The 27,951-nt window shown below is 37.0% G+C and overlaps 1 protein-coding gene and 1 long non-coding RNA gene across 2 annotated transcripts in view; one reads left to right on the top strand and one right to left on the bottom strand.

The window, feature by feature from the left end:
- Window positions 1-2,932: 2,932 nt before the first annotated feature.
- On the bottom strand, window positions 2,933-27,616 carry LOC140533884 (uncharacterized). The gene is made up of 3 exons (XR_011977091.1): window positions 27,537-27,616; window positions 5,361-5,524; window positions 2,933-3,050 (listed from the first exon to the last, which is right to left on the bottom strand). It is a non-coding gene; the product is annotated as an uncharacterized lncRNA (long non-coding RNA).
- Window positions 27,414-27,951, top strand: part of GDI2 (GDP dissociation inhibitor 2) — a 36,640-nt gene continuing 36,102 nt past the window's right edge. The window contains exon 1 of the mRNA XM_072654227.1: window positions 27,414-27,795. Within this exon, the coding sequence (XP_072510328.1) occupies window positions 27,751-27,795 (45 nt within the window). The 5' untranslated portion in view covers window positions 27,414-27,750. The remainder of the gene's footprint in view (window positions 27,796-27,951) is intronic.

Raw genomic sequence — 27,951 nt, 5'->3', positions numbered from 1 at the left:
GTGACCCTGTGAACTGCCATTTCCTTATCCAGTGGCAAACAGAGGTTAAGTGATTTGCCCAAGATCACACAGAGAGGAAGTTTGTGAGGCTGGATTTGAATTCAGGTCTTCTTAATACCACACACAGAGTTCTATCCACTCCACCACCTAGCTGCCATATTTCAGAAGGGAAATTATTGTGTTAGACCATATCCAGAGAAGGACAACCAAAATACAAGGGGCATGATTAGTTGAAGAAATCTGAGAGACCTGTTTACCTTAAAGAAGAGGAGACTTAAAATACTTAAAGTACTGTTTATTAGTTTTTTCTGTTCTAGTTTTCAGTGAGCCCATTACTTGTGTAAGTTTTACCAATTTCTCTTCTAAGCTCTTTATTCTTCTTCTAATCACTTCTACCAGTATTTCATTTTTTAATCTCCTGATTAATTTCTTCTAAGTGTTCATATAGCCCTTGTGGAAAATCTTTTTCTCCCTTTTCAGCCACTGTTTGAAATTGTTACAATTAGTCTCATTTTGGTAACTATAATAGTTTATATTAATTGGTGTTTTCCTTGATTTACCTACCTTTCCAGCTTTAGTTCTTATACTGGGGCTTTGTATCACGTCTTTGCTTTATTTTTGGGTGGTGTGTTTGAACGTACCTGATCTTTCCCAACGCTATTAGGTTTTTTAATTGAATTTCTTCTGGATGTTTGGGGTTCACAGTGGTTGATCTTCAGGAAATGTGAATGACCATGGAGCCCTGGAACTCTGAGCTGTTCCACTCTGAGTGTCGCAATGCTGCGTTGTTTCACAACTCCCTGGAGCTTCCAAAGTCCCCACTCTGGGGTTTTCTGACCTGCCTGGATTTTTGTTTGGATACTCTCCATTCTTACTGCCTCTAGGCACAGATCCTTGCAGGTGACTCATATCTCTGGAAGATGAGCAAGGTCATACTGGGAGGCTGACACTGGCCTTGCAAGCTACTTCCTTTCCTACTGCCTTTGGGCTTCTGAATGATACTTTATTTGGTTCTGGAGGTTTTTTTGGGGGGGGAAGTCATGGTATTTTCTCAATGAATTTCTTCATTATTATTTTTTTGTTTTGTTTTGTTTTGTTTTTTTTTATTATTAAATTTATTTATTTAACTTTTAACATTCATTTTCACAAAATTTTGGGTTACAAATTTTCTCCCCTTTTATCCCCTCCCCCCCCAAACACCAAGCATTCTAATTGCCCCTATGACCAATCTGCTCTCTCTTCCATCAGCCCTCTCTGCCCTTGTCTCCATCTTCTCTTTTGTCCTGTAGGGGCAGATAGCTTTCTATACCCCTTTACCTGTTTTTCTTATTTCCTAGTGGCAAGAACATTACTCGACAGTTGATCCTAACACTTTGAGTTCCGACTTCTCTTCCTCCCTCCCTCCCCACCCCTTCCCTTTGGAAGGCAAGCAATTCAATATAGGCCATATCTGTGTAGTTTTGCAAATGACTTCCATAATAGTTGTGTTGTATAGGACTAACTATATTTCCTTCCATCCTATCCTGTCCCCCATTACTTCTATTCTCTTTTGATCCTATCCCTCCCCATGAGTGTCGACCTCGAATTGCACTCTCCTCCTCATGCCCTCCCTTCTATCATCCCCCCCACCCTGCTTGTCCCCTTATCCCCCACTTTCCTGTATTCATTATTATTTAATCTGGTGTGAATTTCAGTTAATTTGCTAGAGAAAGTATATGGAAGCCGAGTGACAACTGTCTTGGCCCAAAGTCAGACGAAACAATCTATTGGAAAATCTCCTTCATTTTGTATTTCTGAAGGTAGGTTTTTGAGCCACAATATGAGATTTTACATTTGTCCCTATTAAATGTCATTCTATTAAATTCAGCCCATTGTTCTAACCTTTCAAGATCTTGACTCTATCATTCAGTCAACAAGCATTACATTTCAGTTACTGGGCTAAGGGTTTAAGTACTGGGAATACAAATATAAGCAGAAAACAATCCCTGCCCCCAAGAAAAGGTAGCCAAAAGGGACCAAAGGGAAGCAAAGGTACCCAGAGAGAGGTCACTGTAAAAAAAAAAAATCCAAAGTGCAGCCCAGAAAGAAATGAAACTTGGTTGTCCTTTGTGTTCTCTCTCTCTTTTCTGAGAAGACCCAACTAGTCAGAGGGAAAGGCCACAAGGCTGCCAGGTATTTCCACAAGGAGAAGATGTCCAGGAGACAGAGTGATCCAGGATGAATTGTCTGCAGTGTGGTAAAGTAAGTTCTATGGAGTTGAGTCAGATTTTGTTATGTAGCAGGATAGCCCATAACAGATTCTGTTATCTAGCATGATACCTATCTTTCCTAGATTTGTGGTATCTAGATACCACATTCCTTTATCTAAGTATTAAGAAAAAGTGTTAATTATTTCAAGGTCATGCACAAACCCCTGAGACACTCCACTGCAGATTTCCTTCTAACTTGTCATAAATCATTAATGACTACTCTTTGGATACAGTCATTCATTGAGTTTCAAATCCAACTAATTTTGTTATTATCTAGTTCACATTTCTCTACCTTTTTCATGAGAATAGCATGAGAGGCTATATTACATTAATTGCCAGAGTCTAAGTAAACTATATTAATATTACTACTGTCTGTTTCTTGAGAATCAATATATAAGGAAGAAATGAATATTCATGAAACTACATTGATATAATAACCTCTAACAGAAGTAGAGTTTTTATATTATAGATATTTATATATTAATCACTTAACACTCTTCCACTGCTGAATATTGATCAGCAAGTAACTCGATTTTATATCTCTACTTTGGTAGCTCATAGCTTTGGATAAAACCTGAGAAACATTCCAAGTGCCCATGGGTTCATTCCTCAAAAAAAGATGGTCATGAGCTTATAATAGGTGTCATGAAAAAGCAAAGAACAGAGCTGTCATTAGAATCATCCATGGCTAGAATTTTTTATTTAACTTTTCCTGGGCCATTCTGAGGTGCTGCACACAGTAAAAAGGTTGATATTATAGGTCTTTTTCTTCAGTATTTGGACTATTGAGACATACTGAGTCTGTAAAGATAGATGAATGTTTATATTCAGGTATACATTTTCAAGCAAGTAGTGTCAATTCATTTGTATACAGAGGGGAAGAATAGCACATACAAGATTCCTAAATGGTGAATACAAACAGGTGCATTATGGGAAGGAGCACAGAAGCCACAAATCAGGCATTAGGAAATTAATTATATCCTCAAATACCGAAAGAAGTGACAGATATGACTGTTTATTGTCAGTGATATTTGAAAGATCATGAAAAATGGAAGAGGTAACGCAAAATTGGAGATGAGCAAGTGTCTCAGAGTAAAGGCAGGGACTCACCTGAGTTCTTTTAAATTCCCCTCTAACAATGTTAAAATAATGCCTCAAAACAAATTCTGGAGCAGGAAAACCAATAAAAGGATGGGGAGAAACAATTTTCTAGTCCAACACAACTTAGAAGGCTTGTTTCACTGGGGTGAGAGTGGACACTAGTCCAGTGCAGGCCATACCCAGGCAAGTCAGCAACAGTCCCAGGGGGCCACTGTGGCTTCCAGAGCTCTTAGCCCACAGACTGCAAGACAGACAACTTGTCAGAAGAAAATTACAGAGGGCCTTTTGTTGTTACTAGAAGCAGGATTTGGTTGCATTGCTCATACATGGTTCCTGATCACAGTACCAGGGTGGAAAAGAGTATTTGTAGTCATTCACAGACTAGAGCACAGACCAGGAGAACAGTGATCACACCTCTCCTTAGATCATATCACCTTGGAAGAACTAAAAACTTGCAGACTCCCATAACTAGTTCTGAAAACAGCAGCACAAAAAATATGAAGTTTGGTCAGTGCCCCATCTTCCCTTGGAACAGAACCCAACTTTAACATGAAGTTAAACATCAAGAAATAGGCTGGGAAAAAGTGAGCAAACTGTAACAACAACAACAGAAAGAATCTGATCATAGAAAGTAACTATGATGACACGGAAGACCAAAACACAAACTCAGAAAACAACGTCAAAACAGCTACATGCAAAAGCCTCAAAAAAAAATGTGAATTGGTATCTGCCCCTTCCCCCCAACAAATTCCTCTTTTGCTAGAAGGAATTATTGAACTTCTTTTAGATTCATTTGAATATCCACAGATGCCATCCAAATATATGTCTAAATACATACACTTTGGGCAAGTTTTAGTAACTGTTCTTGGATATGTTTTAGAAATTATTTATAAGGTCTCAAACTGGCTTGAGGTTTTCACATATTGAGTTGTTTAAATTAGTTGTCAAGAAACTTTTAAATCACTTTTTTTGAAAATGAAAAAATAAAAAGGAAATAAATGCTATCCAGCTTGACAAAACAACTTAAACTACTGTACCTGGAGGAATATATCATATGCATATACACACATATGTATGTACATACACACATATATGTGTATGTATATGTACATGCATATATGTGTATAAATGTACATGTATATACACATGCATACATACATTGGTAAAAGAGAAGGGTGGTTCCCAGGATGACCCAAAATCCCAAAAGTCCTTTCTTAAACCATGTAATAGATCAGGAAGGATTCCATAAAATTTTCATTTTTTCAAATTTTTTCCACTTAATAGTTTTTTTTATTTCTTCCAATTACATATAAAGATAGTTTTCATCATTCACTTTTATAAGATTTTGAATTCCAAATTTTTTTCTCCCTTCCTCCTCTTCCCCCCAAGATGGTAAGTAATCTTATATAGGCTATACATGTGCAATCATATTACAAACATATTTCTACATTAGTCATGTTTCTTCTTTTACAACATGTGGATTACCCAAAATCAGTCCCAGTATGTGTGTGTGTAGACACACACAGAGATCTATCTGTCTCTGTCTGTCTGTCTGTCTGATGTCAGTCTGTGGCTTTAGGCTTAGACCTGAGGGAGCAGTTCTGATTTTGTTATAGCCATGGCCTTCCTTCTTTCATAGCAAATTTTTTTCACTGTGGCAGATGATCTGCAAATATTGCAGTTAGATCTTATTGTTACATTATTTATTATGTTATTATGGATCTTATTGTTACAGTCTTCAAGGATCTTTGAAAATCTCCCTATTACTTTGATTTTGGTGCTCTGAATTTGTGACTATTACTTGTCTCAACTTCCTTATCTAGGTGACTAGGGAAAATCAGTTCTTAGACTTACCAACTCCTTGTTCCTCTTTTTGTGGTGGCCAAGAATTGGAAACTAAGGGGATACCCATTAATTGGGGAATGGCTGAACATGTATATGAATGTAATGGAATGCTATTGTGCTATAAGAAATGACGAGCAGGAGGACTTCAGAAAAATCTGGACTTACATGAACTGATGCTGAGTGAAGAGAGCAGAACCAGGACAGCATTGTAAATAGTAACAGCCACATTGTGTGATGATCAACGGTGATAGACTTAGCTCTTCTCAGCAATACAGTGATCCAAGACAATTCCAAAGGACTCATGATGTCCAGAGAAAGACCTGTGGAGTCTGAATGCAGATTGAAACATATTATTTTTTCTTTCTTGTGGTTTTCCGCTTTTGTTCTGTTTCTTTTATCACAATATGACTAATGGGGAAATATGTTTAACATGATTGCACATATATAACCTATGTCAGATTGCTTGCTGTCTTGGGAAAGGGGAAAAGAAGGAAGGTAGGGAGAAAAACTTGGAATTCAAAATCCTATAAAAAATGAAGGTTGAAAACTAATGTAATTGGAAAAAATAAGATACTATGTTTACCAAAAAAAAATTTTAAGTAAAAAATGGAGTCTGCTGATACTAAGTTGGTTTAAGGAAATAATTTTAATGGATATACTCCAGGTGCATTTTCAGATTTTTATAATCAATAGTCAGGTAATTCATCACATAAATCACTTCTATACTACAAGCATATTTTAAAAGTTATTCCCCACTTCAGCTGTGACTATTTGTGTTGGGGATGGGGTGGGGTGAATGGATCTCAATTTCTTGGTAAACTGATTAATTATTTTTGAATTTACAAAGCTCCCCTTAGTTACATACATTCTTTTTTTAATTTAATTTATTTTTAGTTTTCAATATTCATTTCCATAAGATTTTGAGTTCCAAATTTTCTCCCCATCTCTCCTCTCCTCCCATCTCAAGATGGCATGTAAATTCATATAGGCTCAACAAGTTACATATATTCTTGCAGGTTCTTTTTTCATAGAGCCTATAAAATTTTATCACCTTGCCAGAGGACCTGACAAGTATCCAAAGAACTTTACAGATGAGATTTTCCAAGGTTTTTTGTACTTTTCCTAAGACTAAGTAATTGTTATTATTATTCATCTTAAGACAAAGTACACATTTTGAATAGTTTTTTTAAAACCATCAATCTAACAAATGATAACTCAAATTAATAACTTCAGATAATTAGGATTAAAAGAGAAGTTAATCTTTTAATGATACACTTGCATCACTCTATTAAGAACATTTCTTATGCCCTAATTTCTCAAAATAACAATGCAAGAAATTATAAACATAATTACTAATATAAAACAGTATCATGGATTTTTAAAAGCACATTTGTTGCCAGTCAATTAACATTAATTTTGTTGAATGCATTTAGTATTATCTTTAAGAAAATCATTTAATTGTTTAGCAATTTAGAAATGCTATACTAGATGCATTTCAGATACCAGTTTAGAGTAATTTTGATCCAGTTACACTTATAATTCTTATACTCACATTCTCTAAACATATTGTCTTAATAATGTCAAATTTTAAGTGCATTTTCCTTCAAAGTTAAGATTTACTTATAAAGTGTCAAATAGCACAGCTCTCCTAATGGGAAAAACACATCTCACTTTAAATGAGACTGCATTACAATTGTGCTTAGAACAAACTCAGTCAAATCAAATCTGAATCTACAGTTACAAATGGTAGCACACATAATCTCAATTTTCCCAGGGGTCATTCATTGTTAGCACTTCAGAATAGAAAGGCTTTAAGTATAATGCCACAGATTTACATGTCATTCCTGCATTTTCTTCTCCTCCTTTTTGGAGCCAGTGAGGCCCTCCTAAAACATGAAAATTGCAAACATCATCTCTGTTACATAGAAATAAAATTACAAATGTATATGCTCCACATATAGATTAGAATATATCCTTTAACTGGTCCATCAAAGACAGAATATACTATACTCAAATAATTTCATGCTGCAAGTTTATTTCTATATTCTTCACTTGGTAAATATTGTCACTCTATTGAGTAATAGCAACTTTAAATCATGTTCTATGATTCCAACTATTATTCCACCCCAAAAAGACTATACAAATTGAAGAAATAAAACTCAGACATCATGAGAAATTTCAAAACTAATTCTAACAGGCATTTCTCCAAATAGTGTTCACAAATTTATAGGCTTAAAAATATTCTATATGCTTTTTATGGGATCCAAACCCCTCAAACTTCTCTTTCCATACTCTGATTTAATACTTTATTTGCCTTTTTCACTACTTCCATCCTTACATTTTCCAGTCATATTCTAAGCTTATCTTAAAAATCGGTTTCCTTCATTCCACAGAATCTCTCCTTTGCAAATTAGCACAAGTTTTCTTATATAATGCCAACTAATTGTAAAATTTTTACTTTTCTGTCATCAAAATGGAAACTTTGAGGTTCACAGATAATTTCTCATCTTGGCAGGTAAATTTTTTCTAATTTGGTTTCTTGAGAGTTTGCAAATGCACAGTCTATTTTCATTCTTTTTAGGTAACTGATTCCAAATTATCTGTGCAATCAAATTCTATTAAATAATTCACAGAAGAAACACCAGTGGTAAGGTAAGACATTCTCCTAAAATTAAAATTTGCTTGTTTCTAAATCATTTGCTTCCTCATTTAAACAATTCTCTTTCTTTCCAAGATGGAGAGGAGTTAATAACAGATAGTCCTTAAGCACCAGAGAAGGCTTCAAAGCTGCACAACATTTTTTTTCTTCCTCTGCTTTTATACTTTACTGATAAAACTGAAATTAGCTTCAGTTTTATTTGTTCTCTAGTCAAGAAAATCCTTTTCTTCCTTTACACAATAAATCAGTTAACTCTCCAGGAAAGGGAGAATGATAGAAGTCTGTGATGTTTATGTGAGTAAAGTCCTACCCAACCGTTGCAAACCACCAAAATTCACTAGGGTTTTTCAGCATTTATAGAAAAATTCCAATCACATTTCCACCATAATTTTGGAAATTTATGGTAACAAATTTCCTTCCACTTCACAAATTTAATCTCTAATTAGTTTACAAATACTACAAATTTCTTTGAACTGAGAAAGGATTTCCTTCTTTCTTATCTTTTCATTCCCAACCTGAACTGGGAATTCTAGAATTAGTAACACAAAAACAAAATTACGCCTTTTGAAAATTTTGAAATTCTTGGCAGTTTTTCCTATCAACTGTAAAATTTATCTCTCATTGAAACTGTAATGAAAGGATCAGTGGAAGATCCTGTTTATTGGGAAGGAGACCTTAGCTTCAGAACTGTAGTAATTACTGACTTCAAGGAGAGCTGATTTATGTATGAAACTTCAACAATTAACAACAATTAATTATGTACACAATATTTAAAAATCAAAAATCCTCCCCAGTGTTAAGAATGTCCTATTTCAGCCTTTACTATAATCCATATTTTTCACAGAGTTTAACCAGACTAGAGATCCCAAATCAGAAGTAGATTTCAGCAGGAATAGTTCAGCTTCCTAATGTCAATTGCCACAAATCAGAATTACTAGAACCTAAGAAATCTCATGATGATTTCTGATTACTTAAAGTGGAATTAAGATTTGTTAGATTTATGTCATTAGTGACAGGGATCCTTCCTGACTACTCAAATTGTATGTCAGATTAAACTAAACCAGGATTACCCAAGAATTAAGACAAGGAGGGTCAAAAAGACTGTAATATCTACAAATGATTGATAGGAAACCAGACAAATACACAAAACACTAACCTGTCTCCACAATTTTTCTAAGTAGTATTGAACCTTTGCTAGTCAGTCAATTTTTCTGAGCTATTGATATTTGTCAGTAAAAGATAGAGATAGTTATCTGTAATATTTTATTATATTCAGAGTACTGTCTCATCTGCATACAAAGTCAGGGAGTCTAGAACAGCAGCTTCAGCAACCTTATATGGAAAGTAAATATGTAAGTAGCATAGAAAAATGGGATTTTTATGGAAAGCAGGAGGGAAAGAAAAGGATAATATGTCTGAAAACAAGTAACAGAAGAGGGAAGATAAGGACACCTGCCAACTGGTCAAAATAGGAGCTGTGGCTTGTTTCCCAGCTTTGATTCTGTAGGTGTTGTGACCTTTCTTAGGAACAATATCTGAGAAAGCTCTAAATAGGGATGTAGGGCAGTATCCTCTTCTTACTGTAGTGGTGGCCAGAAATCTGAGCCAAACTTTCTTTCCCATCACAGTCCTTCTGTTATCACAATAGCAGCAAAAAGGCTGAGTCAGAAATTCTTTTGTCATAGAGGCTTGTATAAAACTAACAAGCTTGTTTAGAATTGATCATTCAAGAATATGGCAGCTTAGTGGTAGAAGTCCTACTAACAGTCAAGCCCCTGAAGAGGATTCATTTGGGGACAAGAGGGAGCCTCAGAGTCTTTTCCTCACCCCTTAAACTGAAGAGAACCTTGTGAATTTTGGAGGCCTAGAAAATTTGAATTTTTTCATTAGCATTTTCATTAGCAATGTCCTCAGAACAGTAGTGACTGGGACAATATCTGTAGCTGGAGCTAAAGACAAACCAAACATGCCAAAGAAATGTGACCTCAAGACTCTACAAGAAACCTGGCAGTAAAGCTACAAGATGCCTAGGGGGAATTTCATGAATATCCCACAAAGGGAAGAAAAGGACTTCCAGAAATCAGGAATTGTGAATTACCCTTCTGGTGGGAGCATGTCATAGACTTTTGCGGGTATGTTTTACATGAACTGTTCTTGCTATACTGCTGTAATAAATATACCTTTCTAAAAGCTAAGTAAGTCTGGTTAACTAATATCGATGAATAATCATGGGGAGTAACACTGGTGTTGATATAGCTCATGAGCTATAGTACTAGAAAGACAACCCAACCTCTCAGGTTTGTGTCTAGAATCCTGAGACAGTAGAGTCCCTCTGGGGATGCAATTTGCCAGTGCAAGTGGGGATTAGTTTAGTAACCCCAAAGCATGTGTTAAAGGGACAGTGTTGGGTTTTTTTAGGTTTTTTTTTTTTTAATTAATGTTTTCTGCTCTTAAATCATCACAGTTAACCCAAATATCCCTCCTCTTCTCCCTCCCAGAGGGTCATCCAATATGACAAATAGTATTTCTTCAGAGTAAGAACAAAAAATTAGTAAACTCATCAATACATTGGAAAAAGCCTAAAAACAGAAGCAATGTTTGTAACACCTATGGACCCCTCACCTCCACAAAGAGGTAGGTTGGGAATATCTTTTTATATCTCTTCATCTGATTCATCTACTTGATCTTACAATTTTGTTACAATTCACCTCCCATTTTTTTTTTGCTATGCAGTTTCTCTTTTCATTTATATTGTTGTAGTCACTACGTGTATTGTTTTACTGGCTGTTTATTTCACTCTGTCAGTTCATATAGATCTTTCCATGCTTCTCTATATTCATTACACACATCATTACAGTACAGTAATATTCCCTTACATTCACATAGCACAATTTATTTGGCCACTCCCCAATTTGCAAAATGGAGAATACTCATTTACATGATAAGGTTGTTGTGCAGATATATAGGAAGCTACTTTGTGAACTATAAAATGCTACTGATGCTGCTTTTCTTCTTCCTCCTCTTTTACTATACCTACTACAAAGGGACCATTCCCTGACTACTTCTTAAAGAGGCCTATACACTGAATGGGCATTACCTCCTTCTGGTTAAGTACCTGAAAAGGCCTTAGCCTAGAAAGGCCAAGGTCTCCCATTGCATCCTGGACCATCTTCACTCATCCTGATGAATATCTGGTCACTGAATCCAGATGGCTCCAGAAGAGAAAGTGGGGCTGGTGACCTTGCACAGCCCTCTCTCACTCAGGACAGGGTCAAGTGCAAGTCATGTCATCATTTCTCTGATGTCATGGTCTTCTTTGGAGGCAAAGGATGAACACAACACAACAACAACCCCAATTGAGAAACAATTAATCTGGTTCCATTTCTTTTTCTTTTGGAGTGTATACGGAATTCTGCAATATAAATCCAATCATGGTGTGGCATTTAAGAGATTTGAGAGATAATTGCTGGGTAATTTCGTCATTTTGTTAATAATGCCAGCACTGTAATGAAAGAATGGTCATTTGACCGTCTATCATACCAAAGACAGTCATGGCAGAGGGCTCATTGTTTATATGCCCATTGGAAAAGGGGTGTTTGGGAGGGGGTGGCAATCAACTCTGATTGGTTAACAATTAATGAGAGAAAGAATATTACAATAAAAGGATGGACCTGAACTCTGATTATGTTATTTATTTCAAAATTACCACCAGCCTTAGACAATCTATTCAAAGAATTTATACGCTACCCAATCCCTAGCAAAAGGGAGTTTAGAAATCTGATCTAGTTGGGTGGAGTACCAAGACCCAAGATGAAGAGAATGTTCATCCTATCTTCCATCATCCCTGTCTTTGAGAGATTGGACAAGGAAATAGGGGGTTGGGGGGAAAGCTTCCCAGTTTGAATAATTGGCTATTAATGTGAGAAATATATAATTTGTCTCAATGGATTCACTAGTTCAAAGAGTATGGATATTTTAGACCTTATTTGCATAATTCCAAATTGATTTCCAAATGGTTGTAGCTTCTCTAGCAATGTGTTAGTATGCCTATCCTTTCACAACCCCTCCAGCATTGACTGTTGCCTTTTGGAGAGGAGGGTTATTTTTGCCAATATGCAGGGTGTGAAGTGAAACCTCAGGGTTGTTTTGATTTGTATTTCCTTCTTATTAATGATCTGAAAAATTCTTTCATGTGGTTGTGAATACTTTTCAATTGTGTTTTTAAGAACTGTTTACTCATATCCTTTTTACCATTTATCATTGGTGAATAGCTATTAATCTTATATAATAGTTGTTTCGAAAAAGATTTGTGGGTTTCAGTGGACTGAAAACTCAATGTGAGTCATCAGTATGACGTGGCAGTCAAAAAAAATCTAATACCATCTTGGGCTTCATTAAGACAGAACTTATTTGAGTTGAATATGATAGGATCACATGTAAGAAAATAAGGGGTGAAAAAGAGAAATGTATTGGGAGAAAGGGAGAGGTAGAATGGAGTAAATTATCTCACATAAAAAAGGCAAGAAAGAACTTTTACAGTGGAGGGGAAGAACAGGAAGGTGGCAAAAATACTTTAACCTTACTCTCATCAGAATTGACTCAAAGAGGCAATAATATACTCACTTAATTGGGTATAGAAATCTATCTTACCCTACAGGAAAGTAGGAGGGGAAGGGGATAAGAGAAGGGCAGGGGGTGCTGATAGGAGGGAAGGCAGATTGGGGGAAGTGGTAGTCAGAAGCAAAACACTTTTGAAAAGGGACAAGATGAAAGGAGAGAATAGAATAAACAGAGAGGAAATAGGGTGGAGGAAAATAGTTAGCAATCATAACTGTGAAAAAATTTTTGAATCAAGTTTCTCTGATAAAAGCCTCATTTCCTAAATATATAGACAAATGAATCAAATTTAGAAAAATGAGAGCCATTCCCCAATTGATAAATGATCAAAAGATATGAACACTTGGTTCTCAGATTAAGGAATCAAAGTAATCTATAGCCATATGAAAAAAAGTGCTCTAAATCACTATTGATTGGAAAAATGCAAATTAAAAAAATTCTGAGGTACTACTTCACACTTATTAGATTGGCTGACAGGACAAAAAAGGAAAATGACAAATATTGGAGGGGATGTAGGAAAACTTAGACACTAATAGACTATTGGTGGAGTTGTGAATTGATTTAACCATTATGTAGAACAATTTGGAACTATGCACAAAGGCCTATAAAAACATGTGCACCTTTTGATCTAGCAATACCACTACTAGGTCTGTATCCCAAAAGAGTTTTTAAAAAACAAAAGGAAAAGGAACTTTATGCACAAATATATTTATAGCAGTTCTTTTCTGGTGGCAAAGAATTGGAAATTAAGGAGATGCCCAGCAATTTGGGAATGACTGAACAAACTGTGGTATATGATTGTGATGGAATACTATTGTGCTATAAGAAAAGATGAGCAATATGCTCTCAAAAAAGCCTGGAAAGATTTACATGAACAGATGCAAAGTGAAATGAGTAGAAGCTGGGAACATTGTATACAGTAATAGCAATATTGCATAATGATCAACTGTGAATGACTTAGCTATTCCCAGCAATACAATGATCCGAAACAACTCTGAAGGACTTATGATGAAAAAATCATCCCCAGAAAAAGAACTGATAGCATCTGAACACAGGTCAAAGCATACTTTTTTTACTTTATTTTTTTGGTCTATATTTTCTTTAATACATGGCTAATAAGAAAATATGTTTTGAATGACTATACCTATATCAAATTGCTTGCCTTCTAAATCAAGGGGATGGAGAGAGAGGGAGAAAATGTGGAACTCAAGATTTTAAATACCAATGTTAAAAATTGTTTTTAAATGTAATTGGGAAAAAATGAAATACTAAGTAAATAATTAAAAAGAGAAAAAGAGAGAGAACTTAATTGTTTAGTACAAATTCCACCTCATCTGAAATATTGTATTCAGTTATTAGCACCACAGATTAGGCAGGATATTGATAAACTGGAGAATGTCCAGGAGTCCATATCATGTGAAGATCTGTTGAAGGAACTTGAGATGTTTACTCTGGAGAATACTAGGGATGGAATCTGGAAGAGAAGGAGCATAATTGTCTTCAAGTATTTGAAAGGACTGTTATATGCCAGAGATATTTAGGTTTTTTTTTGTTTGTTTTGTTTAGCTTTTTGTTTTGTTTGTTCTTTGTTTGGCCCCATTAAGATTCAGTTCAGTACATTTTCTAATCTGTTTGTAGAATTTTGGTTTTTTTTTCTGGGGAGAAGGGAGGGTTTGAGAGTTCAGCTGCATTTTTTTTACTGCCATCTTGGCTTCATCTCTCTTTACACATATCATTCCTGTTGATTCTCAGTGACTTCTCATGATCATAATATGTTTCAAAAGTGGGACTTCAATTAGTTCTGTCCTGTACCTATCTCATCATGCTACTTCTTCTGGGAGAGGTATTCTAAGTATTAATAACTTCATTTATACAGAAATTCAATGATTTGCTACAGTCACATAGTTTCAGAGCTGGGATTTGTTACCTAAGACTTCTGTTTCATTTCTGTATTCTTTCTACTACATCAAGTTGTCTTGAAAAACCTCTTCTTTGTCTTTCTACAGGGTTCTCAGCATTTTATATAATTTTCAACTAGCTTCACAACATTGTTCTAAAGTAGAAAAGAAAAATAGTGCATTACCATCGGCATCAGTAAATGTTATTTTTTCAAATATCCAGTAAGTATAGGAGCTGTTTTTTACACATAGAAAATTCCTGTCTGCAAGTCATATCAGGGAGGTCCAGCTAGTAGTCTAGCTCAATTTTGTTTTTGGGAGAAGGAAATTTTATTTATTTTTATTCTGAATTTAACACCAGATAGAATGGATGTTTCCTTTCATGTACAATTCTCTTTTTCATTGTAGAATTGTAGATGAAATTATCAGTCTCTATTACATACAGGTTGATTTACCTTTTACTTATAACTCAACAAAAAACTTTTAAAGCTACTTTTCTGTGATTTTTTTCTGTCATTACTTCAGTCCTTTTCTGTGCATTTAAAAATGCTTTAATCCAAAAGACTTATGACAGAAAATGCTATCCACATCCAGTGAAAGAACTATGGAGTCCGAATGCAGATCAAAGCATGCACTTGCTCTCTCGCTCTCTTTTTACTTGTTTTGTTTCTTCTTTCTCGTGGTTTATCTCATTGATTCTAATTCTTCTTTACAACAAGACTAATGTGAAAATGTTTAATATGAATGTATACGTAGAGCCTGAATCAGATTGCATGTAATCTTGGGGAGGGAGGTGGAGAAAATTTAAAACTGAGAAGCTTATGCAACCGAATGTTGAAAACTAAAAATAAATAATTTTTTAAAAAAATAAGAGAAAAAATAAAAACTGTTCAATAACCTTCCTTTATTTCTTTTATTTTTCCTTTTGGATTTTTTTTTTTTGGCTATTCTAATACTATTCCCCACTCCCCTTCTCTCCCCTACCCCCATACTCAAACCTCACCCTGTAGGGGAAAAACCCCTTTGCAACAAATATGCACAATCAAGCAAAAAAAAGAAAATTCCCACATTGGCCAAGTCTGAAAATGTATTTCTTACCTTGCACCTTGATTCTATCACTTCCCTGTCAGGAAGGGGTAGTGTGTTTTATCATCACTCCTTTGGAGTCATTGTGTTGATTATAGTTCTTAAGGCTTTCAAAGATTTTTTTTTTTGTAAGGTTGTTATTACTATATAAATTGCTTTCTTGGTTCTATTCTCTTCACTCAGCATTAGTCCATTCAAATGTTCCCACTTTGCTCTGAAACTATCCCTTTAGTCATTTCATTATAATACCCCATGACATTCCTATATCATGATTTGTTTGGCTGTTCTTCAGCCGATGGTCAGCTCCTTTCTTTCTAGTTATTTTTAAGACAAAAACAGCTGCTATAAATATTTTCTTGTACTATGGACCATTTTCTTCTTTCGTTGATATCTTTAGGGGTACAGAATTTGTAATGGTATTGTCAGATCAAAGGGGTACTTTGGGGGCATAATTCAAAATTGCTTTCCAGACTGGATGGCCCAATCTACAGCTTCAACAACACTGAATAAGTCATTCAATAAGCATTTATTAAATACCTTGTTTATGCCAGGCATTGTGTTTAGCATTGGGTCTATGTATGAGAAAAAGAAAGACAATTCTTGCCTTCAAGGACCCTATAACAGAATGAGGAAAAACAACACACAAGGAATAGAAAAGGGGGGAGTTGGGGAAAGGTAAAGTATGATGAAGTCCAAAAGAAAGCAGCCAAATGGGAAAAGAGAAGATGACTGACCCGCACACTGTCCATAAATGGATGCTGTGAGAGGAGCATTCCCTTAACTATCCTCCAATCAGAGGAAGGGAAGAGTCCCGGGAGCAGATGAGGTGTGTATTAGGGGTGACATGATCTTGTAAGATGAGGAGAATCTATGGGGCATGATAAAGAAGTCTAAAGGAGTGTAGCTGGTGAAAAATAAAGAATTGACTGTCCTGGGTGCCCTTCTCTAGTGGAGGATCTCAAATCTCCACCTTTCAATAATAGGGGCAGAAAGTACTGATGAGGTGTGAATACAAGAGGGAGGTGAATTTTCTGGGTCAGCATTCCTGTCCTCCCAGAGCCCATTCAGCAACTGTGATGTTATTTTTCTTTTTTCATCTTTTCCTGATGTTGAACCTCAGAACTGCTTTAATTTGCATTTCTATACTTATTGGTATTTTTGATCATTTCTTCATATAGTTATCAATAGCTTGGATTTCTTCCTTTTACAACTCTATGTTTATGTAGTTTGACAAATTGTCTATTGGTAAATGATTATCATTCTTATTTATTTGAGCCAATTCCTCATATATTCTGTATATGAGACCTTTATCAGAGCAAACTGCTACAAAGTTTCCTCCTCCACCTCTTTCCCTTTGGATTTAACTGCATTGGTTTTGTTTGTGCAACAACTTTTAAAGTTTTGTATAATTGGAATTATCTGTTTTATCTTCTGTGATCTTCTTTCTCCCTTTTCAGGTCTTAGGTTATTCTTCCATCCACAAATGTGAAAGTTACTTTCTCATTTATCTTTTAATTTATTGTGATGTTATATTTTTACATCTGCCACGATCTTTCTGGATCATAGTCTCCATGGTATCTTAGTATTTGGTGTGAGATTTTGGTCTGTATCTAATTTATGTCACACTATTTGCAATTTTCACAGCAATTTTTGTCAAATAGTAAGTATTTAACCCAGCAGCTGGGGGCTTTGTGTTTATAAAACTCCAAGCTACTTATATTCATATGTTGTATTTCTAATTGGTTCCATTTATTAGCCTCTCTATTTTTTTAACTCGTACCTAATTGTTTTGAGAATTACTGCTTCATAGTATAGCTTGAAATATGGGACTGCTAGAACCCTTTCCTTCTGATTGTTTTTTCATTATTTCACTTGAGATTTTTGACCATTTGTGCCTCTAGATTACTTTTTCTAATTCTATAAAGTAATTCTTTGGTAGTTTTGATTGAAAAAGCAAATTTATGTTGCATTATCATTTTATTATATTGGATCAGCCTGTCCATAAACAATTAATTTTTTCAAGTTATTTGGTTCTGTATTTCTATAAACAGTATTTTAATAGTAGCATTAAGATACTTTCTGCCTATATCTTTTATGGTAGACTCCCAAGCATTTTATACATTTTGTAGTTTTAAAAATATTTTAATAAGTCTCATTTACATAACATTTTACATTTCATCCTTTACATATTATCTACATGAACTCATTTCATCCTAGCAACAACACTGTGAGTTTACATTTATAAAATAATTATTTTCTTCTACCTGTTTTGTAGAAATTTATCAGGAAATTGAAACCCCAAAGAAGTAAAATAGTTTGCCCAGGGTCATACAACTTATGACAGACCGGGCATTCAAACTGAAGTCTTCAGATGTGTAGTCCAGTGTTTTTCCCATAACATTTAAGTTATGGGAAATATAATATGTAACATCTGACATCTAACATATAACATCTATGGTTAAGATAGCTCAGAGCATTAAAGTTATAGACAGAGGAGAGAACATTAATTGTGTATATATTTTATTAATCACCCCTTCCCCCAAATCAGCTCTAGTTTTATTTGTTAATTCAATTGGGGTTTTTTGCTTTCAATTTTATTAATCTTTTTTAATTTTCTAGAATTTCTACTGTGGCATTCAGTTGGAGTTTTTTATTTATTGCCTTTCCAGTTTTTAAATTGTATGCACAATTCATTGATTTGCTTTTTTCTCTTTTTTGTGGACAGAAGTGTTTAGAGATAGAATTTTTCCACTAAGGACTACTTCAAATGCATTCCATAAGTTGTCTCATTGTTGTAATTTTCTTTAGTAAAATTTTCTATTTTCTATGATTTTTTTCCTTGATGTAACAAATAAACCAGCTTAAAAATTAATTTTAATCAGTACTTCAAAGGCCTTTTATTAAATATTAATTAAAATTTTATGTGGTCAGCAAAGGATTTTTAATATTTCTGCTTTCCTGCATTTGTTTGTGAGGTTTTTATGCCCTAATACATGTTCAATTTTTGTTAAGGTTACATGACCAGTCTGTAAACTCCTTTTTCTTTCCTTTCAGCATTTACGTTTTTTAAAGTTCTATTCAGGTCAGTTGGAGACAGGCCTGACTCAGGCGGGTATTCTATTAGTCCAGACTTGATACTGGAACCAAAAGAAACATCATTAAAGTTAACAAAAAGAGGCACATGGACCCCCCACTTATCTCCATATGGAAATGGGTCTGTTCAGTGGTGCAGAGTGTGGTAACTCACGCAGTCTGGGGACATACTCCAGATCGAGAAGGGTTGATGCCACATGGGTGAATCTTTCTTTGCCTTTAGATAATGAGGAATCAATGAGGCCAGTAGCTACCAAGCAGCTGTGTCAAAGGAACTACAGCTTGAGCTTTGTTGGTCCAGTCAAGTCTTAGGGACAGCTTTGTTACCTTTCAGAGAAAAACTAATCTAATCTATGTTGTAGCAGAATAGATGAAGCATTGTAGGTAGTGGTCCTATTATATACTAGCCCACAGTGGCAAGGTCCTAAGGATCTTCTGCAGTACTTCTTAAATTGTGGGCCGCAACCCCATATGGGATCATGTAACTGGATGTTGGGGTTGCAAATAATTTGGCAACAGTAAAAGATTTCTGGACATGAAACAACAAAAAATTAGTTCAAAATCAAACACATAATGAATCTGAGGTGTTTCTGGCAATGCTTGTCCATGTTGCATCACACAACTTCACTGCAGTCTTGGTTCTGAACACACATGGGTATTTTGCACTGTGCTTGCTGTCACACCACACAACACCAAGGAATGATGCCAGAAACACCTTGCCTCAGATTCAAGACTATTATATGTCATGAATTGTAGTGTTTTTACTGTACATACAAAGTTTTCTGCTTTTATAGAAACATAACAGTTTTATTATGGAAAATACTTTAATATTTCCCTACAGTCATTCCTCAGCATGTAAGTATCAATTAGTAAAACTTTGGATTGTATTGTGTTAGAATGTTTGAGTTTAAAAATTGCTGTTATCTCCTTCTTTTACAAGAAACATTGTGTTTAATTGCAGCAAGACAAAAGTCCTTTAATAATATTTCTCCACCATCGTTGCTGTATGTGTATGTAGGGGTAAACATCAATTTTTTAAATTAAGCACAAGCAAATGTAATTTCATAAACTAAAGCAGCAATGTTTATTTATATTTTGGGACAAAAATATTTTTCGATTATAGATAAGTGGCTAAATTTAGAAAGAAGTAAAAATACCGATGGCAATGTGACAGAATCTTTGTCACCAGGTTGTAATACACCTAAATTAACAAGAGAAAGAAAATATATCAAATCATTTTTGTAATATGGATTTACTTCTAATAATGATGATGGTGTGGAAAAACTTTTTTGCTTGATTTGTAATGAAGTTTTGGCTGCGGAGTGCATGAAACCAGTCAAACTAAAATGATATCTTAATACCAAGCATGGATATTTTGAACGACTTCAAGAATATTCAAATAAAGAAAAACAATGTCTTGAGAAATTTGTTACTGTCAACAAAAAGTACTTACTTGCATCCTGAAAAACTTATTATTTAATTGCAAAAACTAAAAAGCCCTGTGCTATAGGAGAAGATCTCCTGTTACCTGCTGCTATTAAAATTTCAGAAATAGTTCATGGGAAAAAGTATGGGGATGAAATTTGTAAAACTCCTTTACTGAATGATACTGTTTCCAAAAGAATTTCTGAAATTAATACTGACCAATTCCAGCAGCTTATTACCAGGCTTAAGTGTAGCCCAAAGTTTGCAATTCAGGTAGAAGAAACAACTGGCATTCCTAACATGGCACAGTTGTTACTTTATGTAAGATACGTTTATTTAGGAAACATACATGAGGAATTATTGTTTTGTTGCCCTTTGAAAGGGCACACAAGACAGGAAGGTATATATCTTAAAGTCGATGAATTTTTCACAAATGAAGGTTTATAGTGGAAAAATTGCATTGGAGTCTGTATAGACAGTGCTGGAGCAATGATGGATGAGAATATTGGATTTGTAGCAAAAGTTAAAGCTGATGGCAACGAACATAGAACTTTTACTCAATGCGTGATCCATTGGGGGCACTTGTAGCCAAAAAAACATCACCAGAGTTAGAGGTTGTGCTTCATGATACATCAAATCATTAACTTCATTAAAAGCTGTGCCCTTAACAGTTGTTTGTTTTCAAACTTTTGGAAAGACATGAACTCTGATTACAAAAGCTTATTACTACATACAGAGGTAAGGTGGATCTCAAGAGGGTGGATTTTAAACAGATTATTGAAACTGAAAGATGAAGTTGTTATATTTTTGACTGAGTAGAAATCTGATTTTGTTGATTTTTTTCATAATGATTTATGGCTTTCAAAATTGTGTTGTCAGACATTTTTAAAAACTCAAATGATTTAACCATGTTGCTTCAAAGAAAGAATTGTAACATATTTCTGTCAAAAGATAAAATTGAAAATTTTACTAAAAAAGTTAACATTTGAAAGAATAGGGTGGAAAATAGTTCTTTAGAAATGTTTACAACTACAGACGATTATATAATCAAAAATAACTTTTCCAAAGATTTAATTGTGAGTTATAACTGATCATCTGAAATGTCTAGAGACACAGTTTTGAAATACTTCCCTTCAAACTGTGACTTTAAAAAACTAAGTTGAGTTCATAAACTGTACTCAAATGAAATAAAAATGTAAGTCATCTGCCACTGAAAGTTCAAGAAGAATTTACTGAGTTACCAAGTGGCCACAGGTTTAAAACTTGAGTTCTCTCAAAAAAATCATTGAATGAATTTTGGTTTGGGATTACGACAAAATCTCTAACAATTTCTAAAATGGTCCTAAACATGCTTTTGCTATTTTGTATTATGTATTTATGTGAAGTAGCATTCTCAGCACTGAGGATTATAAAATCAAAAATATCCATCAACTCTGAAAAATGTTGAAAATGCTCTACCTCCTGCAGTATCAAATATTCTGCAAAAATTTAATTATTTATGTAAAAACAAACAAGCACATCATCCCATTAGTATGCAAATTTGTTCATCTTTAATAAATAGTAAAATTATATGTTTTGCAAAGAATTGTTTTAAAATAAATTTTTTATGATTTATTATCAAATAAATGTTTGTCAGAAATGTTTGATGTGATCAGTAAGTGTATCTTATTTTATATACCTATATGTCACATAAAAATTTCTCAGGTCATGAGTGGAAAACATTTAAGAAGCCCTTTTCTAGAGTAATGGTGTTAAGCTCAAATAGAAACAGGGGTCACTAAACCTGTGGGCTGAAAATCAACTCAGTTTTAAACTGCAATATTATATATGTTTTATTGTATTTTTATATATTTTTGTTAAATATTTCTCAATTACATTTTAATCTGGTTTGGACCCCACTTGGGAGTGTTCTGGACTGCATGAAGCCTGTGGACTGCATGTTTGACACCTCTGTTCTAGAGGTCCTTCTACCATTTGAATGCTTTTTGTGCTTTTAATGAAAAAATAGGAGTAGTACTAAGAGGAGGAAGAGGAAGAAAAAAGAAAGAAAAAGAAAAATTTTTTAAAGTCAAAACAAAACACACAGAACAATAACAAAAGAAATTAATGCCTCTCCCTCCCCCCATCACCCCTCCCCCCCACAAAAGTTACCATAGAGAAAAAGAAAAAAAAATGCAAGAAATCTTTGACTTTCCCTATTCACTTCAGAAGGACCAAATCTCAGATCTCAAAGATCTGGGTAATTCCAAACATTTGCAGTTCACTGTGAGTCACATGTTGCAGCTGATGACTAGAAACAATACCATTAGGAACATGGGACAGATGATGAAACTTCCAATACAGTCACACACAGACTCTTCTCCCATTGTAATGATGTGTGAGAATGATAAGAACATCAGGGACACAGCACTGATGATGACGCTTCTGGCATAGCTAATAATTCTTCATCACATGTCAGTTATCCATAGAAAGTGATTAAGAGATAATAAACTTCTCTCATAAAACCTGTCCAGGACTAGCTTGATACCCAGACTTTCCCCCATAGCACCGCCCACCTAACTCAATATTCCCTGGCACACATGCTAAAAACTCCCCCTTCCTGGGAACCACATTAAGATCCGTCAGTCAGTTAATTAGTCAATAAACATTTATTAAGTGTCTGCTGGGTGCCAGGTACTGTGGTAAGAACTGGGAATACAAAAAGAAGCAAAAGGACAGTTCTTTCCCTCAAGGAACTCAAAATCTATATACAAGTAAGCTATATAAATAGGATAAATAGGCATTACAGAAAGCATTGGAATTTAGAAGGGGTGGGAAAGACTTCTTTTAGAAGGTAGGATTCTAGTTAAGATTTGAAGAAAGCCAGGGGAATTTGAAAATTCCAGGAGGTGAACATGAGGAGGGGAAGCATTCCAGGCATGGGGAACAGTCAGAGAAAATGGCCAGAGATAAGAAATTAGGGAGGGGGGGATGCGGAGAAGGAGAGCTATGCTAGGTTATGAATGGCTTTGAATACCAGAGAATTTCATATTTTATCCTAGGAAGCCACTAGAATTTGAGTTGAGGAGTGACATGGTTGATTGAACCTGTGCTTTAGGAAAACCACTTTGGTGACTGGAGGATGAAATGAAGTGAGAAGAGACTTGAGGCAGGTAAATCTACCACAAAGTTATTGCAATAATCCAGGTGTGAAGTGATGAGGGCCTGCACTGGAAAAGGGGGCATATATTTGAGAGATGCTGCAAATGTGAAATTGACTGGCCGTGGCAACCAATTGGATTTAGAGGGTGAGAAGTAGTGAGGACTCAAGAATGATACCTAGGTTGTAAGCCTAGGGGATTGGGAAAATGGTGTTATCTTCTATAGTAATAGGGAAGTTAAGAAAAGGGAAGGGTTTGGGAGAAAGATAATGGGTTTAGTTTTGGACATGTTTAGCTTAAGACGTCTACTAGGTATCTAGTATGAGATGTCTGAAAGACAGGAGATAGAATGGAGATCACCAGAGAGGTTAAGGCTAGATAAATAGATTTGAGAATTATTAGCATAAAGATAATTAAATTCATGGGATCTGATGAGATCACCAACTGAAATACTACAACAGTATAAGAGAGCCCAGGATGGAGCCCCATAGTACAGTGGGACACATACTGCTCGAGGACGTGATCTGGATGAAGATCCAGCAAATGAAATTTTCCTCTTCCTCTTTCCTCAGTAGAGAGGCACAGCAGGAGATGGAAGACCTGAGGTCAGGGGGAAGCGTTCTCTTCTTCACATATGAAGGGAGGTGGGTGAACAGGCTAACAGGTGGAGCAGAAGGTAGAAGTTACCTTGTGCTGGTGCAAATGGAAGTCTCCTCCAGATAGCCCCTAGGAATCTAAGCCTGGAAATCAGGCCTGGCCAGCATTAGATGGAAGATGTGGTCAGAGGGAGGTCATTCCTCTTCTCACCTGCGGCTGGAGATCAGGTGTGAAAAGCATGAGGTAGAAGATAGTCAATACACATTTATTAAGTACCTACCAGTGCCAGGCACTGTACTAAGTGCTGGGGATGCAAACATCCTTTTTGTAGATGATAAAAAATTCCTTTCCTCCAAGTAAATATACATTCACTATTGTAGGTGCAGCTAGTGGACCTGCTGGTGGTGCAGGTCCAGTGTTGGGATGAAATGAGGCATCCTAAGTCACTGAACATTTAACAAAGAATTAACAGAGCAAGAACATGCAACAAGGAAGAAATGACACAGCTTCTTGCACTTTCCTTTTGTCTTCATCTGGAAATGAGTCTGTTCAGTATACCATCTGTCCAGGGTTTAGTGACTTGCAAGATCTTAGGCACTCACCAAGTCTAAGAGTCTCAGACTTCAAATGGGTGGGACTTTTTATGCCCCAAATGATCCAGAAGTCATGTCAGGGAAACTGAGGCAAAACTGTTATAAGGGACAACTTTGTCCTGTCAGATATATAGCAAGGCACCTTTCAGCAATACCACCTACTTTTCCCCTTAGGTGTTGTCAAAAGCACCCCAGAGGAAAGAATATCTACCAGTCGGGAGGGAAGTTGTTGTTCAGTTGTTTGAATTGTCTCCAACTCTGTGACCCCATTTAGGTTTTCTCGGCAAAGATAATGGTTTGTCATTTCCTTTTCCAGCTCATTTTATAAATAAGGAAACTGAGGCAAACATGTGACTTGCCCAACGTCACACAGTATCTGAGGCCAAATTTGAACTCAGGGAGATGAGTCTTCCTGACTCCAGGTCTGGCACTCTATCCACTGTACCACCTAGCTGTCCTGTTGAGAGGGACCTAAGCTATTTCTCCAGGACATTCAGAGCCCTCTGACAGGGCAAGGACCACAAGACTCATGCCACTTTGTGCTGGGCAAGAAAGCAGAAGGACAGCTAGAACTATGTCCAAAAGCAGTCCATTCTTATCAGGTAAATCTCTGGAGACTAGATGCAGGAAACCACTGGAATAGAGGGATCTTCCCCTTCCTAGAATGGTATTAATTCATCACGAGCATGATTTCTGGGTGGTCAGACATCTGACCTGGGCAGTCAAGTGCATGATAATGGAGATACTGGTTGGCAGGAACAAACTCCTTGCCCTAAGATTGTCTATGAGGGATAATGATTTCAGGTGGGTATAGGCTGAAGACCACTTAGGTGAGGTAGTTATTCCAAAACACAGAAGTTCCCCTGGGCAGTAACATCAGCCAGAGAGTAAGGAGTCAAGAATTCAAGCTTGAATAACTGGGAGGATAGTGGTATCTTTGACAGTAACGGGGAAATTAAGAGAATTTTGCGGGGACAGATGGAGTTCATTTTTGGACATGTTGAGTTTAAAATGTCTAAGAAACCCACAGAATTTGAGATATCCAAAGGGCAATTGGAGATATAAGACAGGAGGTCAGGAGAGACATCAGGGCTGGATAAATATCTCTGAGAATTATCTGTAGAGAGATGATATGGGAACTGATGAGATCACCAAGAGAAGCAGTTTAGAGGAAATCTTCTTGGCCCCAAAACAGAGGTTTTGAGAGAGATATTCATAGTTAGTGGGCATGACCTGAGTGAAGATGCAGCAAAGGAAATTGAGTAGGAGCTATGACATAGGAAAGAAGAGATCCAGGAAAGAACACTATAAGGAAAACCTAGAAAGAAGAGAGTATTAAGATGAAGTGGGTCATCAATAGTCTCAGAAGCTGCAGAGGCAAGAAGGTTTGAGAAAAGGTCGTTAAACCTGGAAATTAAGAGATTAGTGGTACTCTTGGAGACAGCAGTGTCAGTTCAAAAACTGATTCTGGTAAAAAACCGGATTGCAGAATTAAAAAGAAATTCAAAGGAAAAGAATTAAAGGACTGATTATAAATGGCTTCTTCAAGGAGTTTAGTCACAAAAAGGAGAAGAAATATAGGATGTTGGCTAACTGGTATGGTTAGCTCAAATGAGGGTTTTTTGAGGATGAGGAAGATATGGGCAAGCAGCTGGAAAACTGCCAGTAGACAGGGAGAGACTGAAAATAACTGGACGGGTAGGGTTAGGGTGGGGCACCATGTTGGAGATGGAACTGGATTGCTTATGCAGGTAAAGGCATTTGCCTTGGTAAGTCTTCCGGTGGGACAGGTCGGAAGGGGAGTTTGTGGCAGAAAGCATCTGAGTGATATGAAGAAGACAGAAGAGAGACGCTCACAGTAAATGGCCTCAACTTTTTCTTCAAAATATGAAGCTAGGTTTTCAGTTGAGAGTCTAGGGGAAGATGGGAAGTTTGAGACGGGAAGAAAACGTCTGGAAAAGCTATAATGGTGAGTGGGATAGTGAAACCAATAGGAAAATGTAAAAAAAATTGATTGCATTGCCATAGTGAGGACCCAGTTGAGAGTAAAACACAAAAATTTGTCATGGACCAGTCGGCAACCAAATTATCCAAGGTAAGTTTTCAGAAAGTCACTCTTCTGATTCCATTAGTTCCATCAGCTTCTTCCAACATCACTTTATAGCTTCGTAGGTCTGTAAATTGAGAATTTCTCTGCCTATGCAGATACTTCTTGCAAGAGGGAAAGTCTGCCATGAAAACCAAATTAAAAAAAAAAAAACCCCAAAGGCAAGTAGAGGATGTTAAATTTCTTTTAAACTGCAGAGTTGCCTACTCTACTACAACTGCTTATTTTTATAGAAAATCATTCTAGATTATATCAATTTAAACTGAAGAGCCTGTTTTTATATGAGACCCGCTGCCTTTTTTACAAAAGATTTAAAAAATTTTTCCTTTGAAATGCACATTTGCTGTTTCTCCTACTCTTCCTGGGACAGGCAGAGTAAGGGACTTTGCACTTTGAAGCAGGGAGGGAGTCACATAACAGAACCGAGGATCCTGGGCTGCAGTCTGCTGCCCAATCTGTCCACTTCACCGGCTCCTCCAGCGCCCTATTGCCTTCCATCACGCTGCACTGGCAGCTATCCTCCGAGTCAAACCTTTCATTTAAAAAAAAGGAGAACGAAGCAATCCTCCCAAGGTCACAGTTGCCAGGTTTGTCCCCATCACCCGGTGCATCCTTTCCTCCCCTCCCCCCGAGTCCAAGAGGGGACTTAGAAACAAAGGGGAGCTCAGAGTCCAAGGGCGAGCAGCCGCTGCAGGGGCCACAGCCAGACCATTGGGGCCGCTGCCAGATGCCAGCGCAGCGCTGCCCCGCCCTGTCCCTGAGGGCCCGGGCGCTAAACCAAGCGTCAGGCCCCGGCCCACTGGCGGGCCATCTCCGCCTTTTCCCACACCCACCACGCTAATCCCTCCAGCAAGCAGAGCTTGAAACGGGGAGGGCGGGAGTATGGAGAGAGGAAGAGATTCGGAAAAGGAGGAGCTCAAGCCTCGCCCGGTGCCGCCTCCCTCTCGCGTGGAGTGAAAAGGGAAGTACAGTAACGAACGAGCCCGGCTCAGCCAATGAGAGCGCGGCAAGAGAAGCGGAAGGCCCGTGATTGACAGCAACCAGGAGCCGCTCTCTCCTCCAGAGTCCGCCCCCTAGGCTGCAGCGGCCGCCCCGCCCCCTTTCCTGCTAGGCTCCTCCTGCTTACTCTTCCCGCAGCCCTCGCTCCTCTTCTCTCCTCTGTGGCAGTGGGCGGTTTCTCCTCCTCCGTGCTCCATTTTATATCTTCTTTCTGCGCTCGCCGGACGGCGCGTGGGGCTTCGCTACTCGCTGCTTTTGGCTTGTTTTTTCTCCCTTTCTAGCTCTTGACCCGCCTCCCCTTTTTTTTTTCTCTCTTCCCCTTTCATCCTCTGACTCCCGCCATGAATGAGGAGTACGACGTGATCGTGCTGGGCACCGGCCTCACGGTGAGGACGGGGAGGGGGAGGGGAGGGGAGGAGGTTGGCCCGCTGGGGGTGGGGGCAGGCCGTGACCGCCCGCAGCGGGGGAGGGGAGGAGGCTTCGCTCCCGGAGGGCGTGAGCAGCGAGGGGGGCAGGGAGGGAGAGGGGCTCCCCTGTCGGGA

Source organism: Notamacropus eugenii, chromosome 3, assembly GCF_028372415.1.
Source record: "Notamacropus eugenii isolate mMacEug1 chromosome 3, mMacEug1.pri_v2, whole genome shotgun sequence".
In the NCBI taxonomy this organism is placed as follows: Eukaryota; Metazoa; Chordata; class Mammalia; order Diprotodontia; family Macropodidae; genus Notamacropus; species Notamacropus eugenii.
Note: the sequence above shows the minus strand (reverse complement) of the source record. Positions and strands in the feature narration are given on the sequence as shown.